The sequence below is a fragment of the Scomber scombrus genome, chromosome 10 (genome assembly GCF_963691925.1).
Source record: "Scomber scombrus chromosome 10, fScoSco1.1, whole genome shotgun sequence".
Lineage (NCBI taxonomy): Eukaryota > Metazoa > Chordata > Actinopteri > Scombriformes > Scombridae > Scomber > Scomber scombrus.
This window is the reverse complement of record NC_084979.1, coordinates 14,936,742-14,963,622: the sequence shown is the minus strand read 5'-3', so window position 1 is coordinate 14,963,622 and position 26,881 is coordinate 14,936,742. Positions and strand designations below refer to the sequence as shown.

At 40.3% G+C, this 26,881-nt stretch overlaps 2 protein-coding genes across 7 annotated transcripts; both read right to left on the bottom strand.

Annotated features, from left to right (window-relative positions):
* Positions 1-785: 785 nt before the first annotated feature.
* Positions 786-17,941, bottom strand: atf7a (activating transcription factor 7a). Of its 5 annotated transcripts, none has more exons than XM_062427286.1 (13): positions 16,860-17,039; positions 16,689-16,753; positions 12,676-12,747; positions 9,327-9,423; positions 8,986-9,098; positions 8,378-8,542; positions 8,009-8,157; positions 7,406-7,499; positions 7,182-7,301; positions 5,551-5,697; positions 4,780-4,968; positions 4,167-4,272; positions 786-4,015 (listed from the first exon to the last, which is right to left on the bottom strand). In XM_062427286.1, the coding sequence occupies exons 3-13, from the start codon at positions 12,736-12,738 to the stop codon at positions 3,786-3,788; spliced, it is 1,473 nt and encodes a 490-aa protein (XP_062283270.1). In that variant the 5' UTR covers positions 12,739-12,747; positions 16,689-16,753; positions 16,860-17,039; the 3' UTR covers positions 786-3,785. The 5 variants fall into 5 exon arrangements, with proteins under 5 accessions (XP_062283270.1, XP_062283272.1, XP_062283273.1 ...); XM_062427288.1 differs by having other exon boundaries at positions 8,390-8,542; XM_062427289.1 differs by lacking the exons at positions 16,689-16,753; positions 16,860-17,039 and adding an exon at positions 17,899-17,941.
* Positions 17,942-21,054: 3,113 nt separating this feature from the next.
* Positions 21,055-25,527, bottom strand: asb8 (ankyrin repeat and SOCS box containing 8). 2 transcript variants are annotated; one of them, XM_062426884.1, is made up of 4 exons: positions 25,453-25,527; positions 23,738-23,948; positions 23,540-23,644; positions 21,055-23,218 (listed from the first exon to the last, which is right to left on the bottom strand). In XM_062426884.1, exons 2-4 carry the CDS (start codon positions 23,864-23,866, stop codon positions 22,583-22,585), a joined length of 870 nt encoding a protein of 289 aa, XP_062282868.1. In that variant the 5' UTR covers positions 23,867-23,948; positions 25,453-25,527; the 3' UTR covers positions 21,055-22,582. The 2 variants fall into 2 exon arrangements, with proteins under 2 accessions (XP_062282868.1, XP_062282867.1); XM_062426883.1 differs by lacking the exon at positions 25,453-25,527 and adding an exon at positions 25,184-25,387.
* Positions 25,528-26,881: the final 1,354 nt, after the last annotated feature.

The window sequence follows — 26,881 nt, the reverse complement described above, 5'->3', positions numbered from 1 at the left end:
CCTGACAGCCACTCCCTCTGCAATTAAGGGCTGCTTCTAAACCGTTATGACCATGTTTTCCTTATAAGCAAACACTGACATTGTCTTTCAAGGAGAATGAGATTCAAAGCAAACTTCACATAACAGCATAATTGTAGGCATTTCTGCCTTTCTAAAAGTACTCGAGTGCTGTGCAGAAAACATCGACTTCAAAGCACGGCTGCAGCCTGGATTCTAGAAATACTCAAGTCATGACTCTGGGCCACCCAACACACCCCTCACACTGCAGACAATTTGAACAGAAGGTGTTTAAATTCTATAATTATTTGGATTTTACTTTTTTAAATAAAGTTTACTACTCAGTTATATTTTCTGCATACTGCTTTTCCCCACATTAAGGTCTCATTACTGTTTCAAATTGTGCTTTTTCCTCAGTGTCCACAATGGTAGCTATAGACATGTTTTAAGCAACATTGAAAAAAGTTAAAGATGCACTTTTAAAGTACACAAAACAGCTAGTGTGGGATCAAGAATACTTCCTACAAAGTAATTACTGACAACACAATCATATCACAGTGGAGTCGCAGTGAAGAGGGAACATAAAAATATGAACACAGCAGATACAGTATTACACGATCATCACATTATATTTGATTTCAGGAAACTTAATTGAACATTTTGTCCAACCACATTGTACTGAGACATTTTTTTAACTCTAAGTCTCTACTTATGTATGCTTGATGGTGCATGAAGAAAAAACATTTTTGTATCAAAGCTGAGAACACACAGAAACAGTGATGTTCATTAAGATGTAGTTTCTTTAATTAAAACTGCAGCACTGTAAGTGTTCATAGTATTCCACTTGGACATGCATGGAAAAGTAAATATATTCATATAGTACAGATATGTACAGTACAAGGACAAATTTTGAAATCATCAGTCCAACAATGGGAGTGTGAAAAACTATTCATATACTATGTGCAACTTTCACATTGTTGCATTTTTCATTAAATTGCTTTTTCCACAACAATTCTGGGTAAAATCAATATGCCAAAGACTGTAAGGATGATTGTTATTTGACCAATTATAAAAAATAAGTTAGACAGGGAGTCAAAATACCAAATTCATCTTAGAAGAAATAACAAAGGGGACAAAATCTCTTTTTTTGAAGGACTAATGAAATTTTTTCTGTAGAGAAAACAAACAAAAATAAATCCACTTGTTAAAGAAATTAGTTTCTATATTCATCAGTACAATCAGAAGCGTTATGACAAAAGTTGTATAGTGCTGAAAACAGCACACAACAAAAGAAAACAAATGACAGAAAAGGTGCCAATGACATGAATTACATGAAAACATGAAAGCTAAATATAGTTTGAATTTTCATTCCATATGAACAATCGTCTATAAGGGACTGCCAGACAAATATAGTGCCAGCTTCAAAGTACAACAAAATGCCAGGGGAGGGAGGGGGTCGCCATTGGGACTGTAGGAGAAGTTCAGTCAAAGGTGAAAAGGTATTAAAGTTGCTGAGCAAAATTCCCATTCATGTATACAGTACAGATAAGAGAAAAATGTAATGTTTTTTTGTTTTTTTTAAAGGATTTGATATTACCAAAAAGGCCGAGAGGACACAAAAACCGCAAAACCTTAAAATGAACAAAAATACAAAGCAATAAACTTGCAATATTTTAGTGCATAAAGACATGCCCTTATGATAATGGACAGATATCTTGTTTTTACAATATCACATCTTGCAAATATATGACCATACCAGCCAAAAGAGGGACAGAAATATATAAAGAAAAACAAGAAAAGCAAACCACTTGTTTAGGTGTTTATGTAACTAATATATTGATAAAATATGTTGGCGGGATTTCTGAAGAAGTGGAGTCATTCAGAAATGGTCACAAGAAATCTGAACTTTTTCCTCCCTCAAGGCTTCGATCAGTGAAGATGTCTTTGCTGCATTTCTCCACCAGATGACAGACAAGTCACTGAAAAGAGGCTGATGGTTAAATAAACCATGAATTTAAAAATGCTTTATGGGACTTTTCAACATGTATGTAGATCTTCTGTTCCTCATTGGCTATTTTTCGTTTTGATTAAATGAACAAATTAAACACATTTTTCTGAATATACACTGTTTGTCACGAGCAAATCTGTGTGTATTTAAGTGGGGATGTCGGAGGCACCAACGTGATATTAAGGCATAATTATTAGACATTGTGTGTGAAACTGTACGTAAGTGCAAGTAACAAGCAGTGATAATACTGTAGATTGTGTCACTGTGACCTCTGAACCACAAAATAACAGTCAGGCTATTTACTTCCTTTCCGAGGACAAGTACCAGGTGGTCTTTGGACATTCAGAGATCTGGATTTTTTTTTTTGTTTGTTTGTTTTTTGTTTTGTTTTGTTATTATGGCTTAGTTTAGGTTTGGTAAAGAGCATAAGGGATTCATCGCACTTCCAACGAGCAGCAAGGATGTGCAACCATCCTGAGAAGTGTGAAATTAACAGTTACAGTAAGTCCAGGGCCAACACAGAGTAACACAGTCACTAGAATAGTTTCATATAAAATGGAAAAGGTATCCACTTATTTAAAAACTAATAAACAGTAAAACTGCCTGTTTTAGAGGAAACATGAGAAAGAGGGTAGAGGCTGAATTCCCTTCAGATCAGAAAAAATTATTGCTCAAACAAACAGATTTTAAGATACTATACTGTCTTTTATAATTTAACATATTTTGGTTCTGAGTACTAATCTGGGAAGATGTGCCAAATAACTAAAAAAAATATAGCTGCACATACTGTATCAAGGACATAACACCCTAATAGAAAAAGTCACATGCTAACAATCTAGCTATTAACGTATCAGATAGGAGTAGGCAAACTGCTATGTTCTGATGTACATAAATACATACACACAGAGCCAATCACACACATTTTATAAATCTTATCTTAAAGGGGTGTAAATGAGGTAAGGGGTTTTGGGTCCATGTTGAAATCACCTTGAGGTGCAAACACTTACAAAAGGTTTGGGTGAATATTTGAGATGTGAACATCTGAGTCACTGAAGTCTAGACAACTACTGCATCTTTGGAGCCAAGAATGTATAGGGATGTATGCTGTGATGACACGTGTGGGCGTGTGCATGAATAAAAAGTGGAGGAGCACAAGGCACTATTCCCTGCTGAAAACAGTGTGAAGCCCTGTGTGTTGTTTGGTATCTGATTTGATCGAGAATGTTTATGCAACACCTGCGTCTTTGAAAACTGTGCGTGTGTGTGTGTGTGTGTGTGTGTGTGTGTGTGTGTGTGTGTGTGTGTGTGTGTGTGTGTTACATGTTCACATGGGAAGTTCGTTACGGCAGTACACTCAGAGCGACGCAGCCCTACAGTCCAGTGAAAAGTCATTTTGACTGAGGGTGAGGAGAGATGAGTGGGGAGGCATAGGGGGAGAGGGGGTGAGGGTGGGGAGGTTGGAGTCCAGCCCCTGTAGTCTATGGCAAAGTGAACAGGAAGCTCTCTCAAAAGTCTCAGTCCATTCCCAGAAGGCTGCTGCTGAGCTCCAGGCCACAGCGTGATGGCTCCATCAGAGGGGTCAGAGAGAGCAGAGGAGCACAGGGAAGAGGGAAGGGGAACATTAGAAATCCCCCTACCCACCACCCTCCCTCCACTTCCCCAGTCTGGAGATGGGGGAAGTAGAGAGGGGTAGGAAAGGGGGAAGGGGTGGGGGGTTCTGCTCTTCTTTACCCCTAGGTGACGAGTGTGAGCCAAGTCTGAGCCGTGGTGGCATCGCTCATCATCTGGCAGCAGATTGAGACTGTGCAGCCATGATAATGTGAGAGGGTCCACTCTCTCTCTGCTGCTGGCCCATTCCTGCCAGCACAGACATAGCCATGGCCTCAGCTGCTGCCCTTGAGCTCAGGCCGTTCTGCCCTGTGGAGGGGCTGTGCGCCAAAGAGCTGTGCTGGATCACCGGGGCAGGGGAACCTGTAGGTTCGGAGGTGTCTTTCATGCTCTCTTCTACAACTAAGTAGAAAAAAAGATGAAAAGTACAGATTTATACTTAAACTGGCAACCATCAAAATATACATGCTTTACTGAAAAACTACAGACATTATCTTTGTTGTTTAGCAGTTAAAATGTGGTGAGTCACATGGCATATCTCTGAAAGGCTCACCTAAGTAGGCATTCTTCTTCTGTAGGGTTGTCACGGGACAGTCCTTATGGGCCAGCAGCAGCTGCTTCAAATGAGCCACCTCGTTTCTCAACAGAGACACTTCATTCTGACGGGAAGGAAAATCAGGCCTATCAATACTTTTAACTATTCATAGAAAATTCTTATCATGCTGTATACCCCAAAGAAAAATCACCGCTAATGCTGGGTCACATAATTCAAAACAGAGAGACCTTCTAAACGTTTTCCCCTCACTGCAATTTTAATGTTTTTCAGCAAAGAAATGCTCTACGGGGTAAACAGCCTGGTTTTAACTACAGTAATTCTAGCAGTGGAGAAGGGGCACACATCGTCAAAATGACCTGAAACCACCAAATAACACAATAAAGATGTGAAACTAATTGTAATAAGTTCCAGGGTTACACGTCATGTAACTTCACCCATTTGTAAAAGTATAAAAAATCCTTGAATCTGATTTTGCCCCGTGCAGATTACACCTCTTAAATTTCCACTACTAGTTGGAGGCTTGTCAGCTGAGCGCAGTCCATGTGACTATCTGCACAGGCCACCCGCAGGCCACATTTCACCCCTGCCCAGCAATTTCAAGCCCACTCACCGACAGCGAGACGTTCATGGTGCTCAGCTCCTCAGCCTTCTTCTCTAGGGAGTTGACCCACAGTTTGCGTTTCTGTCTGCAGCGTGACGCCGCGGCCCGATTCCTCTCGAGGAAGCGCTGCCTTCGCTCATCTGGGTCATCATCTGCTGTCCGCCGCCGCCGCCCACCTGTAGGTTGTGCTGGAGATACCTAGCGGGAGAGCAAGGGCAAAGGGTGAGAAGGAAATAGACAAACAGACGGGAGGGGAACGGAAGAAAGATGAGAAAGAAAAGGGAAGTTTGAGTCATAGTTTCATTATTTTAGTCAGAGCATATCATAGTCATCTCACTACAAGTACAGCCCCAATTTTCTGTAACGAAAACAGGCCATATGTACAACTATGTAAAACAGGGTTAAGTTCAGTTACGCTGGGTAATTTCTCAGATTTTCTCAAATTGAAAGTCACATTACAGTCATGTCCTTGCATATAAGATAGATAGATAGATAGATATAGATTTTATTGTCCTTTCCAGGATAATTATCTTCACATTCTGTACAGCCACGGGAATTACACTTTACAGGTTACAAGAACAACATCAATACCACAGATGTATACCCGCCACCATACATATATCCATTCCCCAAAGTTACAATCTCTTCATTCTTTTGTTTAGTTCAGTTATAGCATATGGAATGAAGCTTTTGCTGAATTTTATTTTCTTCCAAGCCAGCGACCTGTATCGTTGGCCAGATGGAAGGAGTGTGAAATATGTGTTCAGGGGCACAGTGTACCTGAGGTTGTGCAGGTGACGGAGCATCTGGATGTTGGACAAGCAGCTGGCTCTGCTCTGCCCTCTGAGGTACCATGGGGCTGCCGCCCATGGCCATTATACCCATGCTCTGTCCTGGGCTCTGCTGGGACAGCGCAGCCTTCAGACGCTACAGGAGAACAATCACATTACCGGTATAAAAAACAAGCACAGGGATAACCACTGTTATACCAGTACAACCAGCACTTCATTTGTGTGTATTTAAAAATCACTGCGGCATCATAGTGAGACTTCTAGACATCTAGCTGGCTCCATGTTGACATCAACTCATTTACAGTATCAGCAAAAGTAACAAAGTAACTTGTTAATCACTGTTATGCATCAGATGTGCTATGTGATGAAAGCAGATTCATTTCTAGTGACTAATATTTGTGGTGTTCTGCAGACAGAGGAACATTTTACGTACAATAACTCTGTAAGACCACGTTTACTTTTTACTCGTTTTACTTTTACTTTTTAGTTTTCATGATAAATTGAAATCTATTTCTTTCTTCCTGAGCATTAGAGGCAAAGCTTAATACTGGAGTATTTAATGTCAACAAAGTCACATTTGACCTGGGATGACATAGCGTATATAAAACCACGTCATCATAAAAAATGTCCCTATACAGAATATTGTGCCAAGATTGCAAGTGACAGAGAACTTTGGTGTCATTTGCTAAGGTGTTACAGGGCTGCTACTCCATTGGCCAGTTGCTTTTGGAGTGACAGGTCAGTGGTCAGGATGAGCAACATGTGATACGAAACAGAAAAATTCAGCGGTGAAACTGAAAAAAGAGAGAGCTGAAGGGAAATTCCGATCAGTAAAAGAAAAATAGAAAATATTGTAATTGTGGGACATTTTTTGGTTTCTAATTATTTCATATACATTTGATATTTTGTGTGATTCTTGAGAGGTTGTCAATTATTATAAAAAACAAAGAATATATATCAATTCTCTAAGGCATACATTAAAAAAGGTGCTACTCAATTCTAGCTTGTCAGCAATGTAATAATGTGCCTTGCATCCTGTTCTATCTCAACACTGATGTATTGGGTTGAACTCTGGAGGCTTTGCTTACAAGTTCCTGGAACAATTTTGAGATGATGTTGCTTTGGGGGATTGAGGCCCTAAAGGTACAAAACTGGTCAACAGCACATTAAATCAGCCAGCAGCATTTAGATGATGATCTTTTAGTACTTAGGAAGCCACATATGTTTCGCTTGTGCCGGGAAAACAATCCTAAACCAGCACTGACAACAATCTTCTACTTCTGACTGAACAAGTAAGCTGTTTGTTTAAATGAAAAGATCTAATAAAGTGGACTTAGTGTATGTTGTAATACTACAAACAAGTACTACACATGCTCAGTTTCATCTGAAATGCAGCAGGAAGGTGGGATTCTTTCATAGAGCTCTGTGTGTTGCAGTATCATAAGTTCAGTTTAGTTTGTGTAGTTGTGTTGCAAGGGTTAAACAAACAACATTAAGTAACTGCTGTAAGAAGTCATATGATGAACAAACTAAGCCAGTGCAGAAGAAGGCTGGAGGGCGAAGATGGAAACAAAAAGAACAGATAAAGAGATAAAAATAGAGAGCTAATCTAGTGCTGACCATCTTGGCCTCTGACTGGATGCTGTAGCCAGAAGGGGAGTTAGAGCCACTGCTGCTGCCTCCCAGAGGAGGACCAGGGATCCCAGGAATGTTGGGTACCATGCACATGGGTCGGGCCAGCTGGAGACCAGATAAGATAAACAAATATGCATTTAACCAACTTAAACCAACTTTGGAGCTATAAAAATCACATACAACACATTTAAACTGTTAGTCTGCCTTACATTAATGACAGAGGGCATCTGTACAGGACCAGGGAGCACAGGCACTGCCTGGCCAGAGGGAAGCATCATCATGGGGTAGTGGCTGGTTGGTGAACTACACAGGCAGACAGCAAAGGAACAGAAGGCTCATTCATGTTTGTATAAAGGTTTCAATGACAAAACACCTATCACCATTTAGGAAAACAAAATTCACTGTAACCCGCAAATTCCACTTTTAAATCCATCATTACCAGTCCAAGTTGTGCAGACAAAAACTGCTTCAACCAATGGGAATTTATATCAAATTTAAATCAAGAACACAAGTTTTTAGAGATGAAAAATATGTCAGTTGAATGACAGAAAATGTTTAAAAGATGCACAAAACACCTAGTGTAACCTTGTGCAATCACAAAACATGATGACTACGATGGTTCACCCATAAGCATCACCATATGTTCAGTGTGTTGGAGTCAGCAGATACAGAAATATCCTTTAAGTGAGGAAAACATTTTTTTTCAAATTTTTGAGAGCTTTAACGCTCCTCAAGGGGAAATGCAAGAGGTCAATCAGGGTTGAAGAGTTCAGGAGAAGTCAGTAGAGTGATGTTGCCAGAACTTAACTCACCCCAGAGTACGATTGGAAGGCGGGGCCTGTGTGATGACAGAGGTGGGTGACGGCATGGTGGGCTGAAGGGCATCGAAGCCCAAGTGTAGTGGGAGGGAACCTGGACGCACAATAGTCGGCGTGGGGGCCGAACTTCTGGGTGGTGTGTCCTGGGAGATAAAGAGTGTGGAGTTAAGTAAAACACACAGTTTAAAAACTGAAGTAAAAGTAAAGAGAAAACATCTTTGAGGAAAAGAAGATATGATTTACTTCCCCTAAATGTAATACTATAAAAGTCATGATGACACGTACCCTTTCTAAATCATTTAAGGTCCAACCCTGTTCTCTGATCACTAATGTAACCCCACCCCCCTCCCATTTCTGCCCTACCTTTGCCTTTACCAGAGGTTCTATGGTGCTGTCTGAATTGTCTGAGAAGGAGTCAGGGCTGCTTGGTGGTGAGGAGTCCACCTCCACTGGTGCCTCCTTTTTCACCTTCACATCTGATGGCGTCTGCAGGCTCATGTCCAAAGCAACAGAGTTGGGAGCAGGGAGCTGAGAAGGACAGAGGCATTGAGAGAGATAAAGGGAGTAAGTTAACAGTCACACTACTTAGGCCATCAAAGATTTCATTCTCATTGACTACAATACATAAAAAAGGAAGTTAGCATTAATCATGCAAGTATTTTATTACACTATTTTCAGCTAAATAAAACATAACCATTGAACCACTGAACAAAACCATTGAATAGAACCAACAAAGGCTGCAATAGTTTCTCTAATGACAGTGAGCATGCACAAAGCAGGAATTTCTGCAAAGAGTACATTTTGACTACATCAACACTTGAGGCAAGAAAAAAGGAAGTAAAAAAGGTAATTTTTCACTTCATGGGAGTGGGCAAAAAATTCCCTTGGTTTCTGTACATAGTCATTCATGCAGACACATGTACACACAGATGCAAACGCTGCCAAAATCATCAACCTCAAACCTGTCTTACAGAGTTCTTTGCTCTCTTGTCATCATCGTCTTGTTCGAAGGAGCTGGCCAGCTCGTTGAACAGACCAACCTCCTCGCAGTTCTTTAGGAAGCGGGTGGGAGTAGGTGTCTGGTCTGGCAAAAGGGAATAAACACATAACTATTCTAAGTAACGCTTTCACACTCTGTTCACACTTAACATTGAATATAGAAACCCATGTCATCAATGTGTGTTTGGAGCTGTTTTTTATGAGATTGTATTAATAGTGTAGGAGCGTACTGATGCCGACTTATGCTAAAAAAGTCTTCATCTTAACGTTAAATGAAGAGGGAAAGTAAAGATGAACATTGTCCTCTTAGTACCTGCAATAATGACGGAGTCAGTCCTGGCTGGTCCAAATTTCAGTGTCATCTCATGTTTGTGTTTGTGTACAGCCAAGTGGTCCTCGTTTGTAAACCTCTGGAACGAGTGAACAAGAAAAGAGGAAAGATAAGTACATTATATATGAATTTGCCTAGAGGTTAATTGTCTACTTGTCCTGGTGACCTGAAGAAACAGCCTGTAGTACCATAACCCAGATATCACGTTACAATAATCAGAGATCAATAATCTTTTAGCCCAACACATGCAGCCTTTGCTGTACCATTATGTGACGAACCACAAAAAATACTGTACCTGTGGTGTACAATTCCTCATGTGTTAAAAGCCCTGTATGGGCCCATTATAGCCGCTGGGTAAGAGCTCAAATATCTTTACGCAACTAGAATTATGCAGAAAAGGAGAAAAAAGCTAGTATCGATAGACCTGAAAATATTTTACAGCACAGAAATAGAGGGAATAAGAAATAGTTATAAAAGTTGACAAACTGATGAAGAAGTGTAAAAACTGTTGGCATGGGAAAAAAAGAAAGCAAATAATCTGATACATCAAAACAGATGCTGCTAATGCAAGTTTACGGTTGTTGGTTTTTTTTTTTTTTTTTTTTTTTTTTTTGGGGGGGGGGGGGGGGGGGGGGGGGGGTTCGCAGGAGCAAACAAGTTGTAGTCAAACTAGTTGCTGTGTAAAACATTTGGATGTTGGAAACTGTGTCTCAGTAAAGCTCAACATGGCCTTACGTTCTTTAACTTCCTATCACGTAACCACAATTGGAGGTCTGGCACTTGGGCAAATGAGACCTTCAGAGGACAGCAACAACGGCCATCCTCTGAGACGCAGCGCTTTGTCTTTGGAGAAGTGGTGAATCAGTCAGAGATGTAGGAGGAATAATCTTGGCTGTGGCACCAGCCTATTCACCATTCGCTGCGGCCTATTTTAGGGTGCCGCGTTGCAGTTGCGAGTTCAGTCGTGAGAGAGTGAAGTGGAAACACAGTCAAGTGTCAGGGAGCTTATTTTTAGCTCTACCAGGCAACATCACCATTACAACTACATGTCTCATTTGTCTCTTTCCTCTGAACAAGGCGGCTGGGTCTTGCGGAGGAAACTATCTCCCACTAATCTCCTAGTATGAGATACTGGTGGCTAGGATTACCCCTCCCCACTCAGTAAATACTAGGCATCATATAATGGGGGGCTGCTGCTGCTGTTGTTGTTGTTAAGTCGGTAAAAGGAAAACCCTGAGCAAAGCCAGGAGTCAATCATCCTCGTTCTATTATGGGCATGATTCAGACTTTCCTGGTAGACAACTGTTGCTTGTAAAGGGCAGCAGTAAAACAGCATTTGGATGTAAAGCAAACTAACATAAATTATGTTCCGGCCAGCAAAACATAACAATTTGTATGATGATACGAGCCGGCTTTATATGTAAGACTGGGTATTAAATCTCAATACTTTCATGGGGTTGAAAACTATGGAGAGCCAAAAGTTTGCAATGAAATGCCTGCTCAGCTTCGCAGTTATATTTGCTTTTTTCTTGATCAGATAATTCCTGGTTTTAAAAAATATATTTAAAATTTTAGACTATATTAAATCTTAGAAAAGCTGCTTGTGTTTACGTAACATTTAAAGGTGCATTCGCTGATATTTTTACATTTCCAATGGATCAAATGACTGTGTGTAATGTGAAAGGGTTCGTTCGTAGTGACAAACCTCAAGTGAATTATCTCTCAACTCTGCAGTTCTCCTCATCTCCATGGAGTGTTTTATCATCTTTCAACTTGTTGCTTTGGATATATGGCTTGCAACTTTACTGTTTTGGCTCTTCCTGCCTCTCTCCCAACCTTCAGCTGCAGGTTGCTGTTTTCAGCAAAAGCTTTCTGCTAAACCAACAAGTTCAGTACCTGCTCAGCACAACTCCAGATTAATGCTAATGCTGTTTTGTGTCTGCTGTCTGTGGGAACAGGTGAGTGTCTGCTAGCACATCGTCACCGTGACGACATTTGTACACTGATAATAAGTCAATGTTGTGTTTAAGCTTGTTTTCCTGCTACCAAATGTAAAACAAAATAATACTGAATGCTGCTTTAACATTTGAGAAGTTTTGGATTATATTGTAAAATCAACTAAGAAAAAAATGTCTCTCAAAGTAAGGTTTTGAACATTTTAATAATGTGTAGATAACTCAGATTCTGTTGTAATATCCCAAACGTGCACCCTAACAGCTGGCTCCATCACACCCTACCATGATCTCAGACCTGTTTATACAACAGTTTCACAATCAAACAAAAGCTGGTCAGAGCGCCACAGCTGTAGACGCAACACTGTCTTCAACTGTCAACTCGCCTTCAAAAGCATCCATGTGATTTTGTAGCTGTCTGCTAAATTAATAATGATGTCTACAAATGAAATATGCAGAGCATTTATATCATAGAAACATGTTAAAGGAAAGGTAAAGGGGTCCCTAGCTGTCCATAATGTTCTGAGACGAAAACAACGGATCATCATTTATTTATCTGACACACACATGTTTAACTGCTTTTCATGCCCGCTGTTAAAACCACAAACCCTGTGTACAACAGATCGCTCCTGATCAGAGGATGGAAGCGGGGCTTATGAATCACAAATGTTTCTAAACCACATAAACATGTTCTCCCTCCAGACCCCAGGAGACATAATCCAACACGAGCTCTGGGATCTCACACCCAGCCGAACACAGCGTCATACATGATGTTTCCTGTGTGTTGAATAATCATGAGTTCAAGAGCACACTTCATTTAGTTTGCTGTGATATCAGGCCAAGCCCCGACAATGCACCACGTTACAGGCATGTGAGCACACTGTTGGCACTCAGCTGAGTCACTGCTGTGGCTCAAACCTGTGTCTGCAGGCACTAGAAGTCAACAGTGACAGGTTGAAACAATAACTGTGCTCTGATTACTCACTGGAGCTTCCAGTGAGTCATTGCTAAAGGAGACAGCATTGTCTCAGAAGACGGCGTGTTAGCAGGAACACTCTAAGTGTGATGATCATTGAGAGTGTTGCATAAATCAGTGAGTTTGCTTTTGCTGGCAGTGAGAAGACGTGTGCTGTCAGCCTGAAGTCTTTTCAGGATTAACAAGTTTGCTTATTATATAAATGAAGCTATATTCCATTCATGTACAATGTTTTTTTTCTTTTAGTTTCAATCGATTTTCTTTAAGAAGGAAAACATAATCATTCATAAGTAGTTACAGTCGACTGCTGAGGAGCACTTAAACAAACGTAAAACTACTCCACACCACATGCACATGCACATGCACACACCTGAAACTCAGGACGAAGAAGGAGAGGACTTACCTGTCCACAGCCGGGAGCATTGCACACAAAAGGTCGGTCGTCCCCCATTTTTGCAAAGAGCATGCAATGTAACTGTGGGAAAGGAGAAGAGGAGAACATTGCTGCTTTTCTTTTTCTTGATTTGTCAACTGGCTAATCCTGAAAACAACAAAACAGGGATGCTGTGGCTTGTAGTCTCTAGTCTGAGCAGGAAGCTGAATGCTATTTAAAAATAACCCTGGCAAGGAGGAAAACACGCACAGAGGCAGCGAGACGAAGTTTCCCTGGTGATACTTCCTTCACACAGGGGGGCTTCTGGTTGGCCAATGAGGAGCCGCTTCCAGAAAGGACAACAGCTACCGTTTACACAAAGATATCTCCCTCTCCTTCTGTCTTTTCCCTCACTTCCAATCCCTCCTTCTCTCATTGCCACTCCCTCTCCTCACCTCTCCAGCACCTCCCAACCTTTCCCCTTCATGTACCCCTCTTTCAGTCGCTCCCTCTTTCTGATCTAACTGTTTCACTGTACGCAATCTCTGTTTTTGTCATTTCCATCCACTTACTGAGTGAATACACAGTACACAGATCTTGTAATTTCCTCAAGATTTGCTCCTCACTTAATATTAACTTACTTGCTTTTTCAGTGAGGAGTCACGTGTGATTGATGGAGAAATCTACTAAACACCTCTGAGTGTTAAATCCTGACAAATTCAAAGGTCAATACATGAATACTGATATTGTTAGGATACTTTTAGTTTAATATATTATGACCTTTTAATAAAATACGTTTTTTAAAGTATTTAAATTAACTTATTTTTCATATTTTCTTACTTCTGATATGAAAATACTACTTTTATAATATAGTAATATATCAGTGTATAATTCAATTTCTTTTTCATGTTGTCTCACTTCTGATACACAGTTATTACAGTATGACCATGTTCAGAAGGTGGACTGGGCTAAATGGTTGGTTGTTGTTATACCCATACTCTCAGCTTAAGTAACAGACTTCACATTCATTAAAAACTACAACTGAGACTAAATTTAGGTCAATAGGATATTCATAATTTCACATATCAAATAAACTGAGTCATCATCCAGCCCTATGTTGTAATAACGTAATAGGAATCTTATTAAGGTGCTTTTAACACAGAATAAATATCTGGTGTTACAGTAAAAATAGAGGGAAACAAGCATTGACATGCATTGTTGGGCATTTGAATGCACTGGAAACACTTCCACGTCTTTCAACAGGGATACAAACCAAATCCTACGTCCGTATCTTCCGGAGTACATGCTATTGTCAAGAGTTAAATATGCACATGCTTCTGTTTGGTTTCTCCTCCTGTTGTGCCTGAAGCTACAGTGACATAAACTAAAGCTGTGCGAGGCTTACAGACTCTGTCAGCTGTCTCCACAGAGGAAGAACCCCATCCCCAACTCCACCTAACCGCCCCACCCTGCACTGCTCTGCACAGCTGGGCAACAGTCCATGTGAGGACAAACTGGGAAGTTTAGAAGAAAAAAAAATAACCTGGTCATTAAATTTAAATTAGGGAATTGGAGGGGTGGCGATGGCGAGGGACATTAATGTTTTAGCACTCTCAGCTGGCGCTAAGAGACTTTTGGCAGCAATTATGCAATGCTGTCCCACTGACAGCACAGAAACTACTAACATGCATCAAAGGTCCTCGCCATGTCTACAAGTATGTACCATTCAATAAACAAAGGCCGCTACAAGCAACTGCAACACTCGTAAGGTTCAGCTAAAATACACGAGGAGGGACGGAGTCTGACCATAATGCTTTAATAGTAGCCCTTCAAAATGTCTACCTTTGATGTCTTCGTAATCCACTTCCTAAACTTTTACTTTGGCTACGATAATCTAACGTGACAGCGGCTGAACTTCTGTGTTGTTTTGACTTGTTTCTAATGCTTGTTTTATCATGTTCATTTCAAAAGGCAGCTGATGGATTAATCTGACATGATATGTACGGCTTTCCCACAAACTGGAAGGCGACATTAGTTAAAAATGTTTAGCATTGTAATATTACTGAGTTACTGACCACATTAACCTCTATTGTACCTACTACATTGCTGGAGCATGTAGCCTAACATTATTGAGTGGGACAGATTATTCATTATGTTGGCGAGGCATAAATGTCTGAAAGTTTTCCCAATGTGAAGTCAGTATATTTTCCTCCTTCCTCCCTCCATCTCTCCCTCTGCCGAGGACAGCTGCCTCTGAGCCAACACATGATTACTGAAGCCTTGCGCTGGAATATGACGCTCTCCCATGACGCCGGGCCTGCAACAGGCCTAACCGTTATGTCTCTCGGCTCCATGTCTTTATGAGGAAAGAGGCCTGCGTCCTGTTTGCAAGTAAAAGCGTTGTCCCTGTCTGCACAGATCAAAGGACCAACGAAGCAGCCCAGTCTGATTTCTAGCAGGCCTCCCGTGCTCTGGAGAAAAGCAACAGGTCGGTGCCAGGGCCCTCACAAAGTGCTTCCAATCCAGTGAGTCTATTTGTGCAGAGGTTGTCTGCAAACGAGATACTCCGACTAGCTCGTTATACCGAGGGTGTGGACTTTGTGGGGAAATGGACACATCTGGTGTGAGGAGTGGGAACAGATTTCAAGAGTTTACATCTTACTAAAGACATGCTAGACGTTAACTTGGCTGGCTGGCACCAACATGAAATGGTGGGATTTGATTTTGTGGGAAGTCCACCATAAATTCCAGATGACAGGGGTGGAAAATACCATTTGTTTTCATAGCTGCACCAACCAATATCTGCCGAGGTCTTTTCTTCAGCATCTATTGCGTGGTTTTGAGGTAATCTATCCCGACGGGTGTCTTCTAAAACTGCGGTCCTCTGCTAGATTCACGTGTATACAGAATGTTTATTACATTAATTGTTAAATGCGTCTCATTGAGATTAAAACATGAGAATAATTAATCAATCAACAGTGTGAGTTTTACGGCATCCTGCAGAATGCTCTGCTTCATGCAGCCCCAACTCTGTGTGAGACAATAAATCAGTCTGCTGGTTACATTAGTCCTGATACACATCACTAATATTCATTACAGGCTTGGATATCAAGTCCACCTATTTTTGCCTCCTTTCATCCAAGGTGACATGGTGGAAGCACTCAAAGTTCCATAAATCCTGTCCCTCTCATTGAGCTGCTGCCAAAGTCCCACCGTCACTTGGATTTCTCCGACTCAGCAGGTGTAGGGGAACGAGTCCCAGCTATAATCAGCCACAGCCATCCAGTGTTTGATGCAGCTTGCTAGGAAACTGACTAAACAAACTGTATTAATAGCTCACGCTGCAGCCATGACGCTGGAATCTGAGGCTTGAATTGCCAGAGGGTAGGGGAGACCCCACAAAAAGAAAAAAAGGAGGGGGGGGAGGGGTAATGAGGAGATAGCGAACGAAAGAAAAAGAAATAAAGTCAGTGATTGGTTGAGAGCGGTATCGTGGGTATTTACCAGACCACAGGTGAGACTGTAAATTGTGCTGTAAATGAGCTTTAGAGACAGGCGGTCCAGGCTGTAACTGGGTGTGTACAACAGCCAATATGTATTTATGTAAGCAAAGTGAACCCGAGATTTGGTTAATGGAACAAATGAAATCCTATATCCATGTCTGCATAACTAACAAGGTCTAAAAGCTAAATCCATGTCAAGCTAGCACACAGTGCAGGACAATACAGGATGGACCCCGGGCGTTTATCTAAAATTAAAATAAGAAACACTGTGACAATTTGATTCAGGAACTTTTATCAGCACTGGCCGTAAGGTTTTAGTTCAGTAACTACAAAGTCCAAATAAAAAGATCGTGTCACTTGATGTTTTTCCATCATCAAAATTAGAGCCTGCAAAGCCACTGGTGCCGAAACACATTAGGAAAATCATTAGCTTAAATAGAGCATTTTATATCATTGGCGTCTCAGCCTCAGGGAAAAAATGTATCCATAAACATATGCATGTTCAACATTTCATCATTTTGAAACATCAGATTTAATCACCTTTAGTTGATGTGATGATGTTTAAGTTGCATCAAATACCTTTTACAGTCACTGCTGAGAGAGGGCTAGATGTTTGATTTAAAAAGAAAAAAAACAGGTTTCAGCATTTTCTGGTTTAACACTTCTCAATGTGATGGAAGTTGGTACAACTCTGCCAAAAACATGACCTACATTCCCAATGAAGGTGTTGACATGCGTGGGGATGTGGATCCTGGGGCGTTCAACAGCTCAGGTTGCGATACTATGGATATCATTATTACTTGAGACTTGACTTCTTTTCAGGCTCTTCTTGCAAACCCAGATAGACAGCATAGTGCATCTCCTAGTGTGTGAGTATAGGATGGTTCAAATGCGGAGGATCAATTTCCCCACGGGGTTCAATAAAGTACTTTCATAGCAAAGTCTACCGCCAAAAAAAACAACAACACACACACACATTATTATTTTTGTGGCGTTTCAAGCATGTTAGCAGAGGTTAATTATGAACCTGAAATCCAAAAGTACTGAACACTTTAGTTCCCTCTTCCAGACAACGCTGACTGGCTTGAAAAGTTTGTCTTTTTTAGCCTCCATTACCTACTGGCTTCGTACGGGCACACTTAAAGCCCTGCCTTTTCCCGTAACAAGACCGCCTATTCTTCTCAGCAATTGGCTATAAGCATGTCAGTCAACAACATCTAACGCATGCGAGGCTTTGGGCGCTGTCAATAACATCGGATAGCTAAATCTTATTGGCTAAAACCCCGAAATTAAAGTTTTGTGTCCACGATTAAAAAAAAAAACCTAATGGCTAGCTTTGTGTGGCTAGCGTTAACAACAGGCCGAGCGCACATTCAAAATGAGTAATAACAGCGCTACGACCAGTTTCCGCGATGACAACAAACCGACATTAACATTAACGCAATGAAGTCCGAGTTGAAGTTGAGCTGGTGTATTTTAAAGGCAGAACAGACAGGCAGAAAAATCACCAAAAGCAGAAAGGAGCTAGCAGCTGGCTGGTTAGCAGACTTACACTTTGAGTTCAAAGCGAGACAGTGGACCCGAATGAAGCGCTGTAACTACCTCTAACAGTTTGACAATCACACAGACGTGCAGTTTTAATCGTAACAAACAATGAAAACTGTCCCGTCGGGCGCCACTTTGTCGTAGTTTAGTGTAGAGGACATATCTATGGTGACTTTAAAGGGTAATAAAGTGTTTACAAACTTACCCTTGCGCCCCTCTCTGTGGCTCCCTCTCCTCTCCTCTCTCTTGGAATTTGACACTCCCCTCGACGTCGAGTTATCGCGAGAGTTGGTTGGTTAAAGTATGTGTCCGGACATTGAGGGCAAAACCTTGGCTGCATTTGGGACCCATTTTTAACAAGTTTCCTGTGGTGTTTCTTTTTTTTTTTTTTTTACCTACAGGCATATCCAAGAAAATATTTCCCCTGTCAGCCTAGAAACTGGGTAAAAAGGGGTCATTTGAAGTGTGGTAGACCTGTCAGAAATGACTCCTTTGTCATTCTCTGTCAAAACGTTTTATATATATAAATGTTATTTGTGAGTTTTGCCTTTCCACAACTTGGAAAACAAAAAAATCGACACAACAAAACAGTACAAAATAAAATAAAGCAAACAAACTGACAGCTCATAGTAAGGATGCACATGCATGTCAATCCGTGCAATGACTGAAATGTCCGTAAGTGGATCAAGCGTCAGGAATCAAGTCAGTGTAACTAAGACAGAGAGGTCAAGGAAGGCCAGGAGAGAAAATTAACCTGGTGGATCACAGCACACTACAATGCAATGGAATACAACCCAGTACAGTATGGTTCAATTTAATTAGGTCCCAGTGAGACACCTCTCCTTCCTAACATGATCAATAAAGGGTCCCCAGACCTTAAGAAACTTGGGGGTGGGAATGAGACAAGGTGTGTCTGTCAAAACGTTTTAACCCAGCGTTAAATGTAAATACATGGAGGTACAAATTATTTTGTAAACCGCTTTTTAAAAAATAAAGTAAGATGTTAAGTGATGCAGAATGATAAAAATGAAATTCCTGACCAGGTCACAGAGTCCGGTTGGTAATTTGATGTAACACCAGGTGAAAAACAGATAGTTCACTCTCTCTGGAAGGACTTTCACAATTTTCTTTAAATTTACAAACCACTGACTCAGTCATACTTACATACAAATTATATTATACATATACTGTATATTCCTGTTTTTGGACCATTATGTTGGCAATGCAATAAGTTCAGTAATAAGAAACAAGGGATCCATATCGAACACTAAAGTACAAGAGTGTATTAAGGCAAAACTAAAGTGACTCCAATGGACATAACAGAAACCATAAGAACACAAAATACCAAATGGTTTGCTTTATTCTGTTATGAAAGAGTGGTAATAGCCTTCTAGCAGAATGGCATTTTATACTTTTGAATATTAAATACATTTACTACAATTACAAAACATACTTAAAGGTGTTTCCATTCTGTGCTACGTTTTGGCTTCTAGTCAGTGTGGAATATTGTACTTTTTATTCCATTACGTTTACTTGACAGACACACACATAGTTTTCACTTTAACCTTTTACGTAAAAAATACAACAAGCTTATTTACTACAATGTAAGTGACTGGTTCCCAACTTTTTTGACTAGAGACCTCTTATAAAAAAACAATATCTAGGCAGGGAAGCGTGTCACTTTTCAGATGTCTGTGCATGAGTTGTTAGCAGTTATTTCCCATCTAAATTTACCATCTGGTTTTATTTGAATAACCCAAAATAAAGAAGTAGAACCCTCTAATATTAGAGATTACAGAAAAGCTGCTAAGGAAAATTACACACAATCTTTTCTTTTCCCAATTCATCATCTTTTGCATTGATGCACCAGTAATAACAAATTAATTCTGTAATATATAATATAGCAGTTGGAGGGGAGCATTTTTCTGCAGAACCGGGTACTTTAACATTTGAGACATAAAACACATTTTTGTGATAATTTCTCTGTAGGATTTTGAATGCAGGAACTTTATTTGTAACTGACTAATTTTACATTGTTGTATTAGTGTTTTTATTCAAAATAGAGGATGATAATTTGTTGCACCACTGATGAGATTATGCAAACATTCTTCCTTAAATATATAAATGCATTCAACACCTCATACAGAGGATGTTTCACAAGCCGTGGATTCAGAGACAAGGCTCTAGAGACCCCTGATGGATAATATGAGAACTGAATGTGAAAAAGTTCAAGTTTATATTCCTGTCAAGAGACAGGCGAACAGATGCAATCTGCAATTTCTTGGCAGTCTTAATGTTTTGAAGTTCTTCTCTGAAAGACTAGTTCACCCATTTCTACAAAATAGATATATTTTTATCAGTATTAAAATAAATACGAAATTCCTTTTGTACATATCAAAAGTTCATTCGGGGCCCACAGCTAATTGTCTGGATGCAGCTCCAAGTAACAGGCCTGACTGAAAACTGAGCCCTTCTCATTGTAACAGCTGTGCTGAGTCCGATAAGACTTTAGTTACACCAAGAGATCGCAGCTGTATTCAATCCTAATCACTAACCAGGACATTTCAAACAGTTTGTTAACAAATGTTAATAATCAAGCTTTTTCTTCACTAAAGTAACATTCATGCTTATGTGTATCAGAGTGTGTGTGTGTGTGTGTGTTGACCTGGCAAGGGCAGATAATGTGCGATTATTAAAATATTTGAAATTTGGGTATGTTTTTAGTACATACCCAAAGCACATTGAGTTACCATTGTGTATGAAATGCGCTATATAAATAAAGCTGCCTTGCCTTGCCTTTAATGACAGGGCAGTAGTGTTCCTATTACTCTGACACAGACATCACCATGATGGTTTATGTAAATCTTTAGTTTCAAATGCATTGCGCCTTGTTGGCTGGTTTGGTAATCAAAACAAGGAGACTCAATTGTAGAGTATTAGAGAACACGTATTAGGCCTTTTTCCATACAACACGTTTTGACTTGTCACAGTAGGAAAAGTATAAATAATAAAATGAACACTGTCTGAACTCCACTTAGCTGCTGTAGTTTCAGGGTCCTGCAATCACACATTGGCTCACTGTAGCACTGTCTTTACCGGGACACTTGAACAGAACACGGCCATCGTTAACGTTATCATTAACACCTGTGATTTTTAACGTCTGAAAGGCCTCAGAAAATGAAACCTCAACCAGAGTCCAGCCAATAATAGGAATATGACAGCGTTTCAATGGGGTTTCATAGGCTACTACAACTAGACTTTTAAAGTAACCAGTGCCTAAATACGATGTGCTGGATGTATTGTAGCTGTTTTAACAACTTCATGAGTTCACTTTTTTGTGAAGAATGGAGAGAAAAATGAATGGAATATAAAGGCATTTACTTTCATTACATTAACAAACAAACAAAAAAAAGCACTTGTGCAGGTGTACACAAGACATGATCTAAGAGGGACATTTTTTTATACATCTGAAGAACAAAGAAAAAAAATTAAGCACAGAAATGGTCAGATTTTAGACAGATGCAATTACAAACTTAAATACATTTCGCAAGCTTAATTAGAGTATCTTAAAAAGGACAAAAACTTAGTAATCATGCCATTTCATGGTTTCTAACATTTAGACATTCAATTTAAAATAATTTTTAAACATATGCTGCAAAATCTTGGACCAGTGAGCACCCATGATAACCCAACTTTTGCAAGTTAAGACTGAAGAATTGTAAAAAATAAAACCTTTAATTCCTCCTTGGCAACTGCACCTTTCATCCAAGTAAAGCCCAAATTATTCTTAATCACGCAGGACAGCAGGCATGTTGACATCACTTTCATCAGTGTTTAACTTTTTCAGTGGACTAGATGTTTTTTTCTCCTCTGTATTGCAAAAACGATTGCATTGAGTTTCCCTAGGACGTCATTGAGAGAAAGACGGCCACTCGAACTATGACACAAACTACGTAACACTCGTTCCTGAGCGCTACTTCAGGAACAACACCCCCCGACAGAATACGACATTAACCCTCATTCATAAACCTACAGTACCAGTCAAAAGTTTTCCACTGGTACTGTGTCTTAGATGTAATTGTATAATCAGGATAATAGATTTACCACCAAACTCAATATTTGACAAGATTTTCCTCATGCTCTGTGACAAACCATAGTAGTATATTGTTTTAACTCTACTTAAGTTTAAAATGTGATATTTGATATTGTGAATTTTGCACACAAAAAAATTAATATTCTTACTTAAAATCTCAAAGATGCACTGGCTCTTCATGACCATGTTGAGAACAGCTGGGTGATTTCTTTCCATGACAGGAAGCCTTTCTTTGCAGTAAACACCCTGATCACACGCAGTTTAACACATTTACACCAGGAAGCTGCCCAGTTCAACCAGTATGATCTGAAGGCCACTGGGATTATAGGCTTTGCTCAAGCGCACCTCAGTGGTGGTAACGAGGGTAATGAGCCTCATGATGAAGACCAACAACCCAGATAGTTTCTTTCTATACTGCATGCAGGGTGGGCTGACTACATTTTGTTGATTTCCTTTTACCATGTGGGGAGTCACCACCAAAAAGTAATCATTTTTAGATGTTTTTATGTAACAATACAAAGATAATGCAGCGGTGCAATTTTGCTCCTACAGCTGAAACTGATCAGATGCATCAATCTGAACTAAAATCACTGCTCATTTAAATATTGTGCAACCACTAGATAATTCAAACAGACATCTCTCCCAGTGCATAAATCTGTATTCATTTGCAAGACGGTTTGATAAATGAGGGCCACTGTCAGACAATATCCTATAATTCAATGGAGACTTCCTAGCCAATAAATGCTGTGTGATGATCAGCCAGTGAGGTCTGAGAGCACCCAATGGTTTCACCACCTCAGTCTCTCAGCAGTAGATAGTCTTTAATCGTCTCTGGTAAAGGAAGCTCTTTAACAGCAGTGGGGAGGAACTGCACTCCGAGACTCTGCCGGACAGCACAGCGTGCCAAAGAGCGAAGTGAGGGAGCCTGCGCCACCATGTTGGTAAGCCTCGCCAGCAGCTGGGGATCCTTACTCAGCTCCCTGGGAAGGGTGCCGTCAGCTCGTCGGATCTCAAACCGCCCTGCTGCCCGGCACAGCAGCTCCAGGCACTCTTCCTCCTGTTCAGTGCCCAGGCCCCGGGCTAGCAAGGCCACCAGTCGGGAAATAGGGGTCTGGCCCTTCAGGTTGGTCACATGGACCTGGGCGCCGTAGTCTAATAGCACTTTGACACTCTCCAGGTTGCCCTTCATTGCTGCCCAGCTTAAAGGTGTGTCATTGTTGTAGTCACGGGCATTGGGACAGGCCCCGCTCTCCAGCAAGGCTCTCACACACTCTGGGTTATCTTTGAAGGCGGCCCAGTGAAGTGGAGTGTCCTTGTTGCCATCCAGGGCATTTGGCAGGGCCCCATACTCCAACAGCAGCTCCACGCAGCTCTCATCCTTCTCTGCCGCATAATGCAAGGCTGTGCGGTTATATCCATCCAGAGCATTCACCTGATAAGAACATTTTATGTAATGAACAGTCTTATATTAAAAGAACATGGCTGGCTATTTTCTATACTTTTCTTACTCTCAACAAATGTCATGTTCAGAGCCAAACCAACAATGAACTCATCCTACTTATAATTATTGTGCGTGTATCTGAAGTCTAATATGTCATATTCCATGAATCATGGATTAACTATCAAAGCAAGGTTAAACTCTGCGGGCTGACTTTCATATTATTCAGTGGCTGTCTGGAAGGTAAGACATAAAACTAAAATTGGTTCATGCTATAGGAGATGGTTCCATGTGATGGAGTCATCTATGACATACCTCTGCCCCCTTCTCTAGCAGCAGCTCCACGCAGTCAGCATCAGCGACCATACAGGCACAGTGCAGTGGTTTAAGTGTGCCATGCATCCGGTTCACATCAGCTCCCTTAGGCAAAGAGGAGATAATCATGTCAATACAAATGATAAGACTGAGAGACAATATTCATTTGAAGTTCAACTAGACAACTAACAGGCCTACCTTACGAATAAGATCCTCCACATTGTCGTGTGGGAATGAGCGGATAGCTGCGATGGTGCGGATGAGCCGCTCGGACAAGGAGTATTTACTTTGAATGCTTTGCATGATGTACCACATAGTAGAGCTCATGTGTAACAGAGGACCATGGCACCCGAGGTGGGTGACGCAACAGCACACTGAAACGCCGTTTTCAAGAAGTTGGTGTTAAAATCTGAAAGACACAATGCAGATCCCACAAATGTAAAAGGCCCCTTGTGTGTGTTTAGTTAATTTGGGTGATTAGATTAGGTAGTGGCAAAAAGCGAATGTCATATGACTATTTCAGTGTTACATACTGTAATGTCTTAAAATAAAACCCCACCACCAACATGGCACAATGTGGTGCTGAAATATTTTGTGCAAATTATTTGGTTTAAATATGATACCAGGGCTGGGCAATTAATTGAAAAATAATCGAAACCGACATTTAGAAACTCTAATCGACTTAATCTTGCTCGTGTCAATTAACCGTGGTGTTCACTGTTGCTATGACAGTAAAGGTTGCATATCTTTAAGGAATTTGAAAACTTGTCTCCAGTGATCATTTTAACCCAAACCATGATCTTTTCATAGTTTTGTGCCTAAACTAGACAATAACCACAGTGTCACACCTTAAAACATAATTATTTTCACTCCCTAAAGATACTCATGTGCAAAAATATCACAAAATATTGTGTGAGGGCAGCAGTGTAAAATACAAAAAAAAAAAAACTGTGAAAATGCATAATTGTTCATCAAGGGTTGAGATAATCGTACATTAATCGTAATCAAGGTTAAAAGTTCAATTAATCGTGATTTTGATTTTTGCCATAATCGCCCAGCCCTATTACGCACATAGAATATGTGTATAAAATTAACAGGTGCACCGGTAGTACACACTGTAAACGAGCTTGCTGTGACAATTTCTATTGAATATTGGGGGTCGAGAAATAGAATTTATAGTTACAACCTAGTTATATAAAAATTTAAAAAAAACATTATTGCGAGGCTTAGTTGTTGATGTAGAATCAAAATGTCATGCCATTCTGAATACATTCATGGGGACAATCACGCATTATTATGTATATTAGTTAATTTAAAAACACGTTTTTCCCCTCAGATTAGCTCAATTATTTGTTCATAGTCACTTTCGGGTATAATAAATACTATCAAGTCAGCACAGCTCTTACTACACAATAAAGATAGTGAATGCTTATACTTTGGGGTCGCTACTTAACAGTAAACATCGATAATATCAGTGACTACAGCTGTAGTGAATACAGTGGCTGACAATTAATGTTAACTGAGCTCACTTGACAAGAATGTGCTCCTTAACAAAAGAAACGCTGAAGATAGCCTGCTACAATAACAATGTACATTTCACACCGAGTGACAACTTTTGAAAATAACAGATTAGTATTCATTTACCAATCGTAAGAGTTTCCTTATAACAAGCAGAAGCTGAGGGGCTGGTTTAGAGAAGGAAGGGGAAAAAAAGATCTCTCTGGCTAAATTTGCAGCAGCTAGCACCAAGCTCGCTAGCTTAGCGAGCTAGCTTAGAGTCGAGATGCGAGGATCAATCGACACCCGTGGACGTTAAACTCAAATGACACACATTTCAAACGCCTGATGATGAGTTATGAAGTGCTGCTCGCAACAACCATCGATTAATAACCGATGCAGGCAGGTTAACATACCGTTTACGGTGCACGGTTTGACGGCTGACAGGTTACTGTGTTGACCGTCCGCTGCTCATAAACACTCGACGTCACCACTCCCGGCCACGCCCTCCGCCTCGAGCCCGTGTCCCCCGGTATTTAAAGCTAAGCAGCCAACGGTCGCCGGGACACTGTGAGATAACCTTTAACCTTTCGGCTAACTCCACGTTTTCGTTGAATATAGGCGTCCGCGCACTGTGACTGACAGCCACATCGTTGGCTGCTTGCTTTCCCTATATAGGCATGTATGTATGGCAGCAGCACAGGCATCCAGGGTCATGCCGTGAATGCCTTCAGCTCAGCTCATGTCCATGTTAAGAGCAGCCAACCGGAGACAAGCGGCTCCATAGGTCGCTTATAGTGACGGGTCAGACCATGGACATAAGGGTCAGACAGCCCGTGGTGGGGCGCCCAGCCAACAATCCAGAAACGGGAATATTTTCATTTTTTCTACTAGTCAGGGTTGGGAAAGTTACTTTGGAAATGTAATGGGTTACATATTACTAGATAGCCTATTTAAAATGTAAAAAGTAATGTAGCTATTTCAATTACTTAATCAAAGTAATGTAACTTATTACATTTTATGACTTTTCTAACCAATGTTTTCAACTGTTAGGGTAAGTGTACCCATTAAGCCCTCCAAAATCTAGGTTCAGGTGTTTTTCATGGATACATGTAACTAGTTACTCCCCAACACTGCTAATAATTTAGTTGTTTTATATTTCATATTTTGCCCAAGAACTGTGAACACACACTAGTTTTTGTCAGCAAGAATCCAAGAAGACAGAAAGAAAGAAAAGGGGAAGGGCTACAAATAATGATTATTTTCATTATCAAGTATCATCTTACAATTATTTTTGATTAAATCATGAGTTCCCAGTACTGCTTGTCAAGTTGCTTGTTTTGTCAGCAACACTCCAAAAAAACCCAAAAATATTCAATTTACAATCATAACATGCAGAGAAAAACAGCAACAAATCTTTTTTTTACTAACCAATACATTTTTTCAGCACTATACAAGCCAAAATCCAGATCCAGACTTTCACTATCGAGATACATATTGATTTTTGCTAATTTGATTGATGACAGAAAAAAACTTTGAATCCATAACTTTTTAGCAAAAATACCAAACATTACTTTTGTCAAGCATAATAGATGTGAGGGTGGATGACTGTTGGTTGGACAAAAACTGAAATTTTAATCACTTTGGGCTATAAGAAATCAGAATGGTTTGGTATATTTTTAGAACTGAGCCCCCAAACAGGCAATGTTGAGCTCTACACTAGTGACCTAATAACCTTTACTTTTCTGGCAGGACTTGTTTTTTAAAGGCTGTGTATCTACATGCAACACAGACACAAACAGAGAGAAATCTTTGAAATGACAAAGAAAGCTTTAACATAAAGTC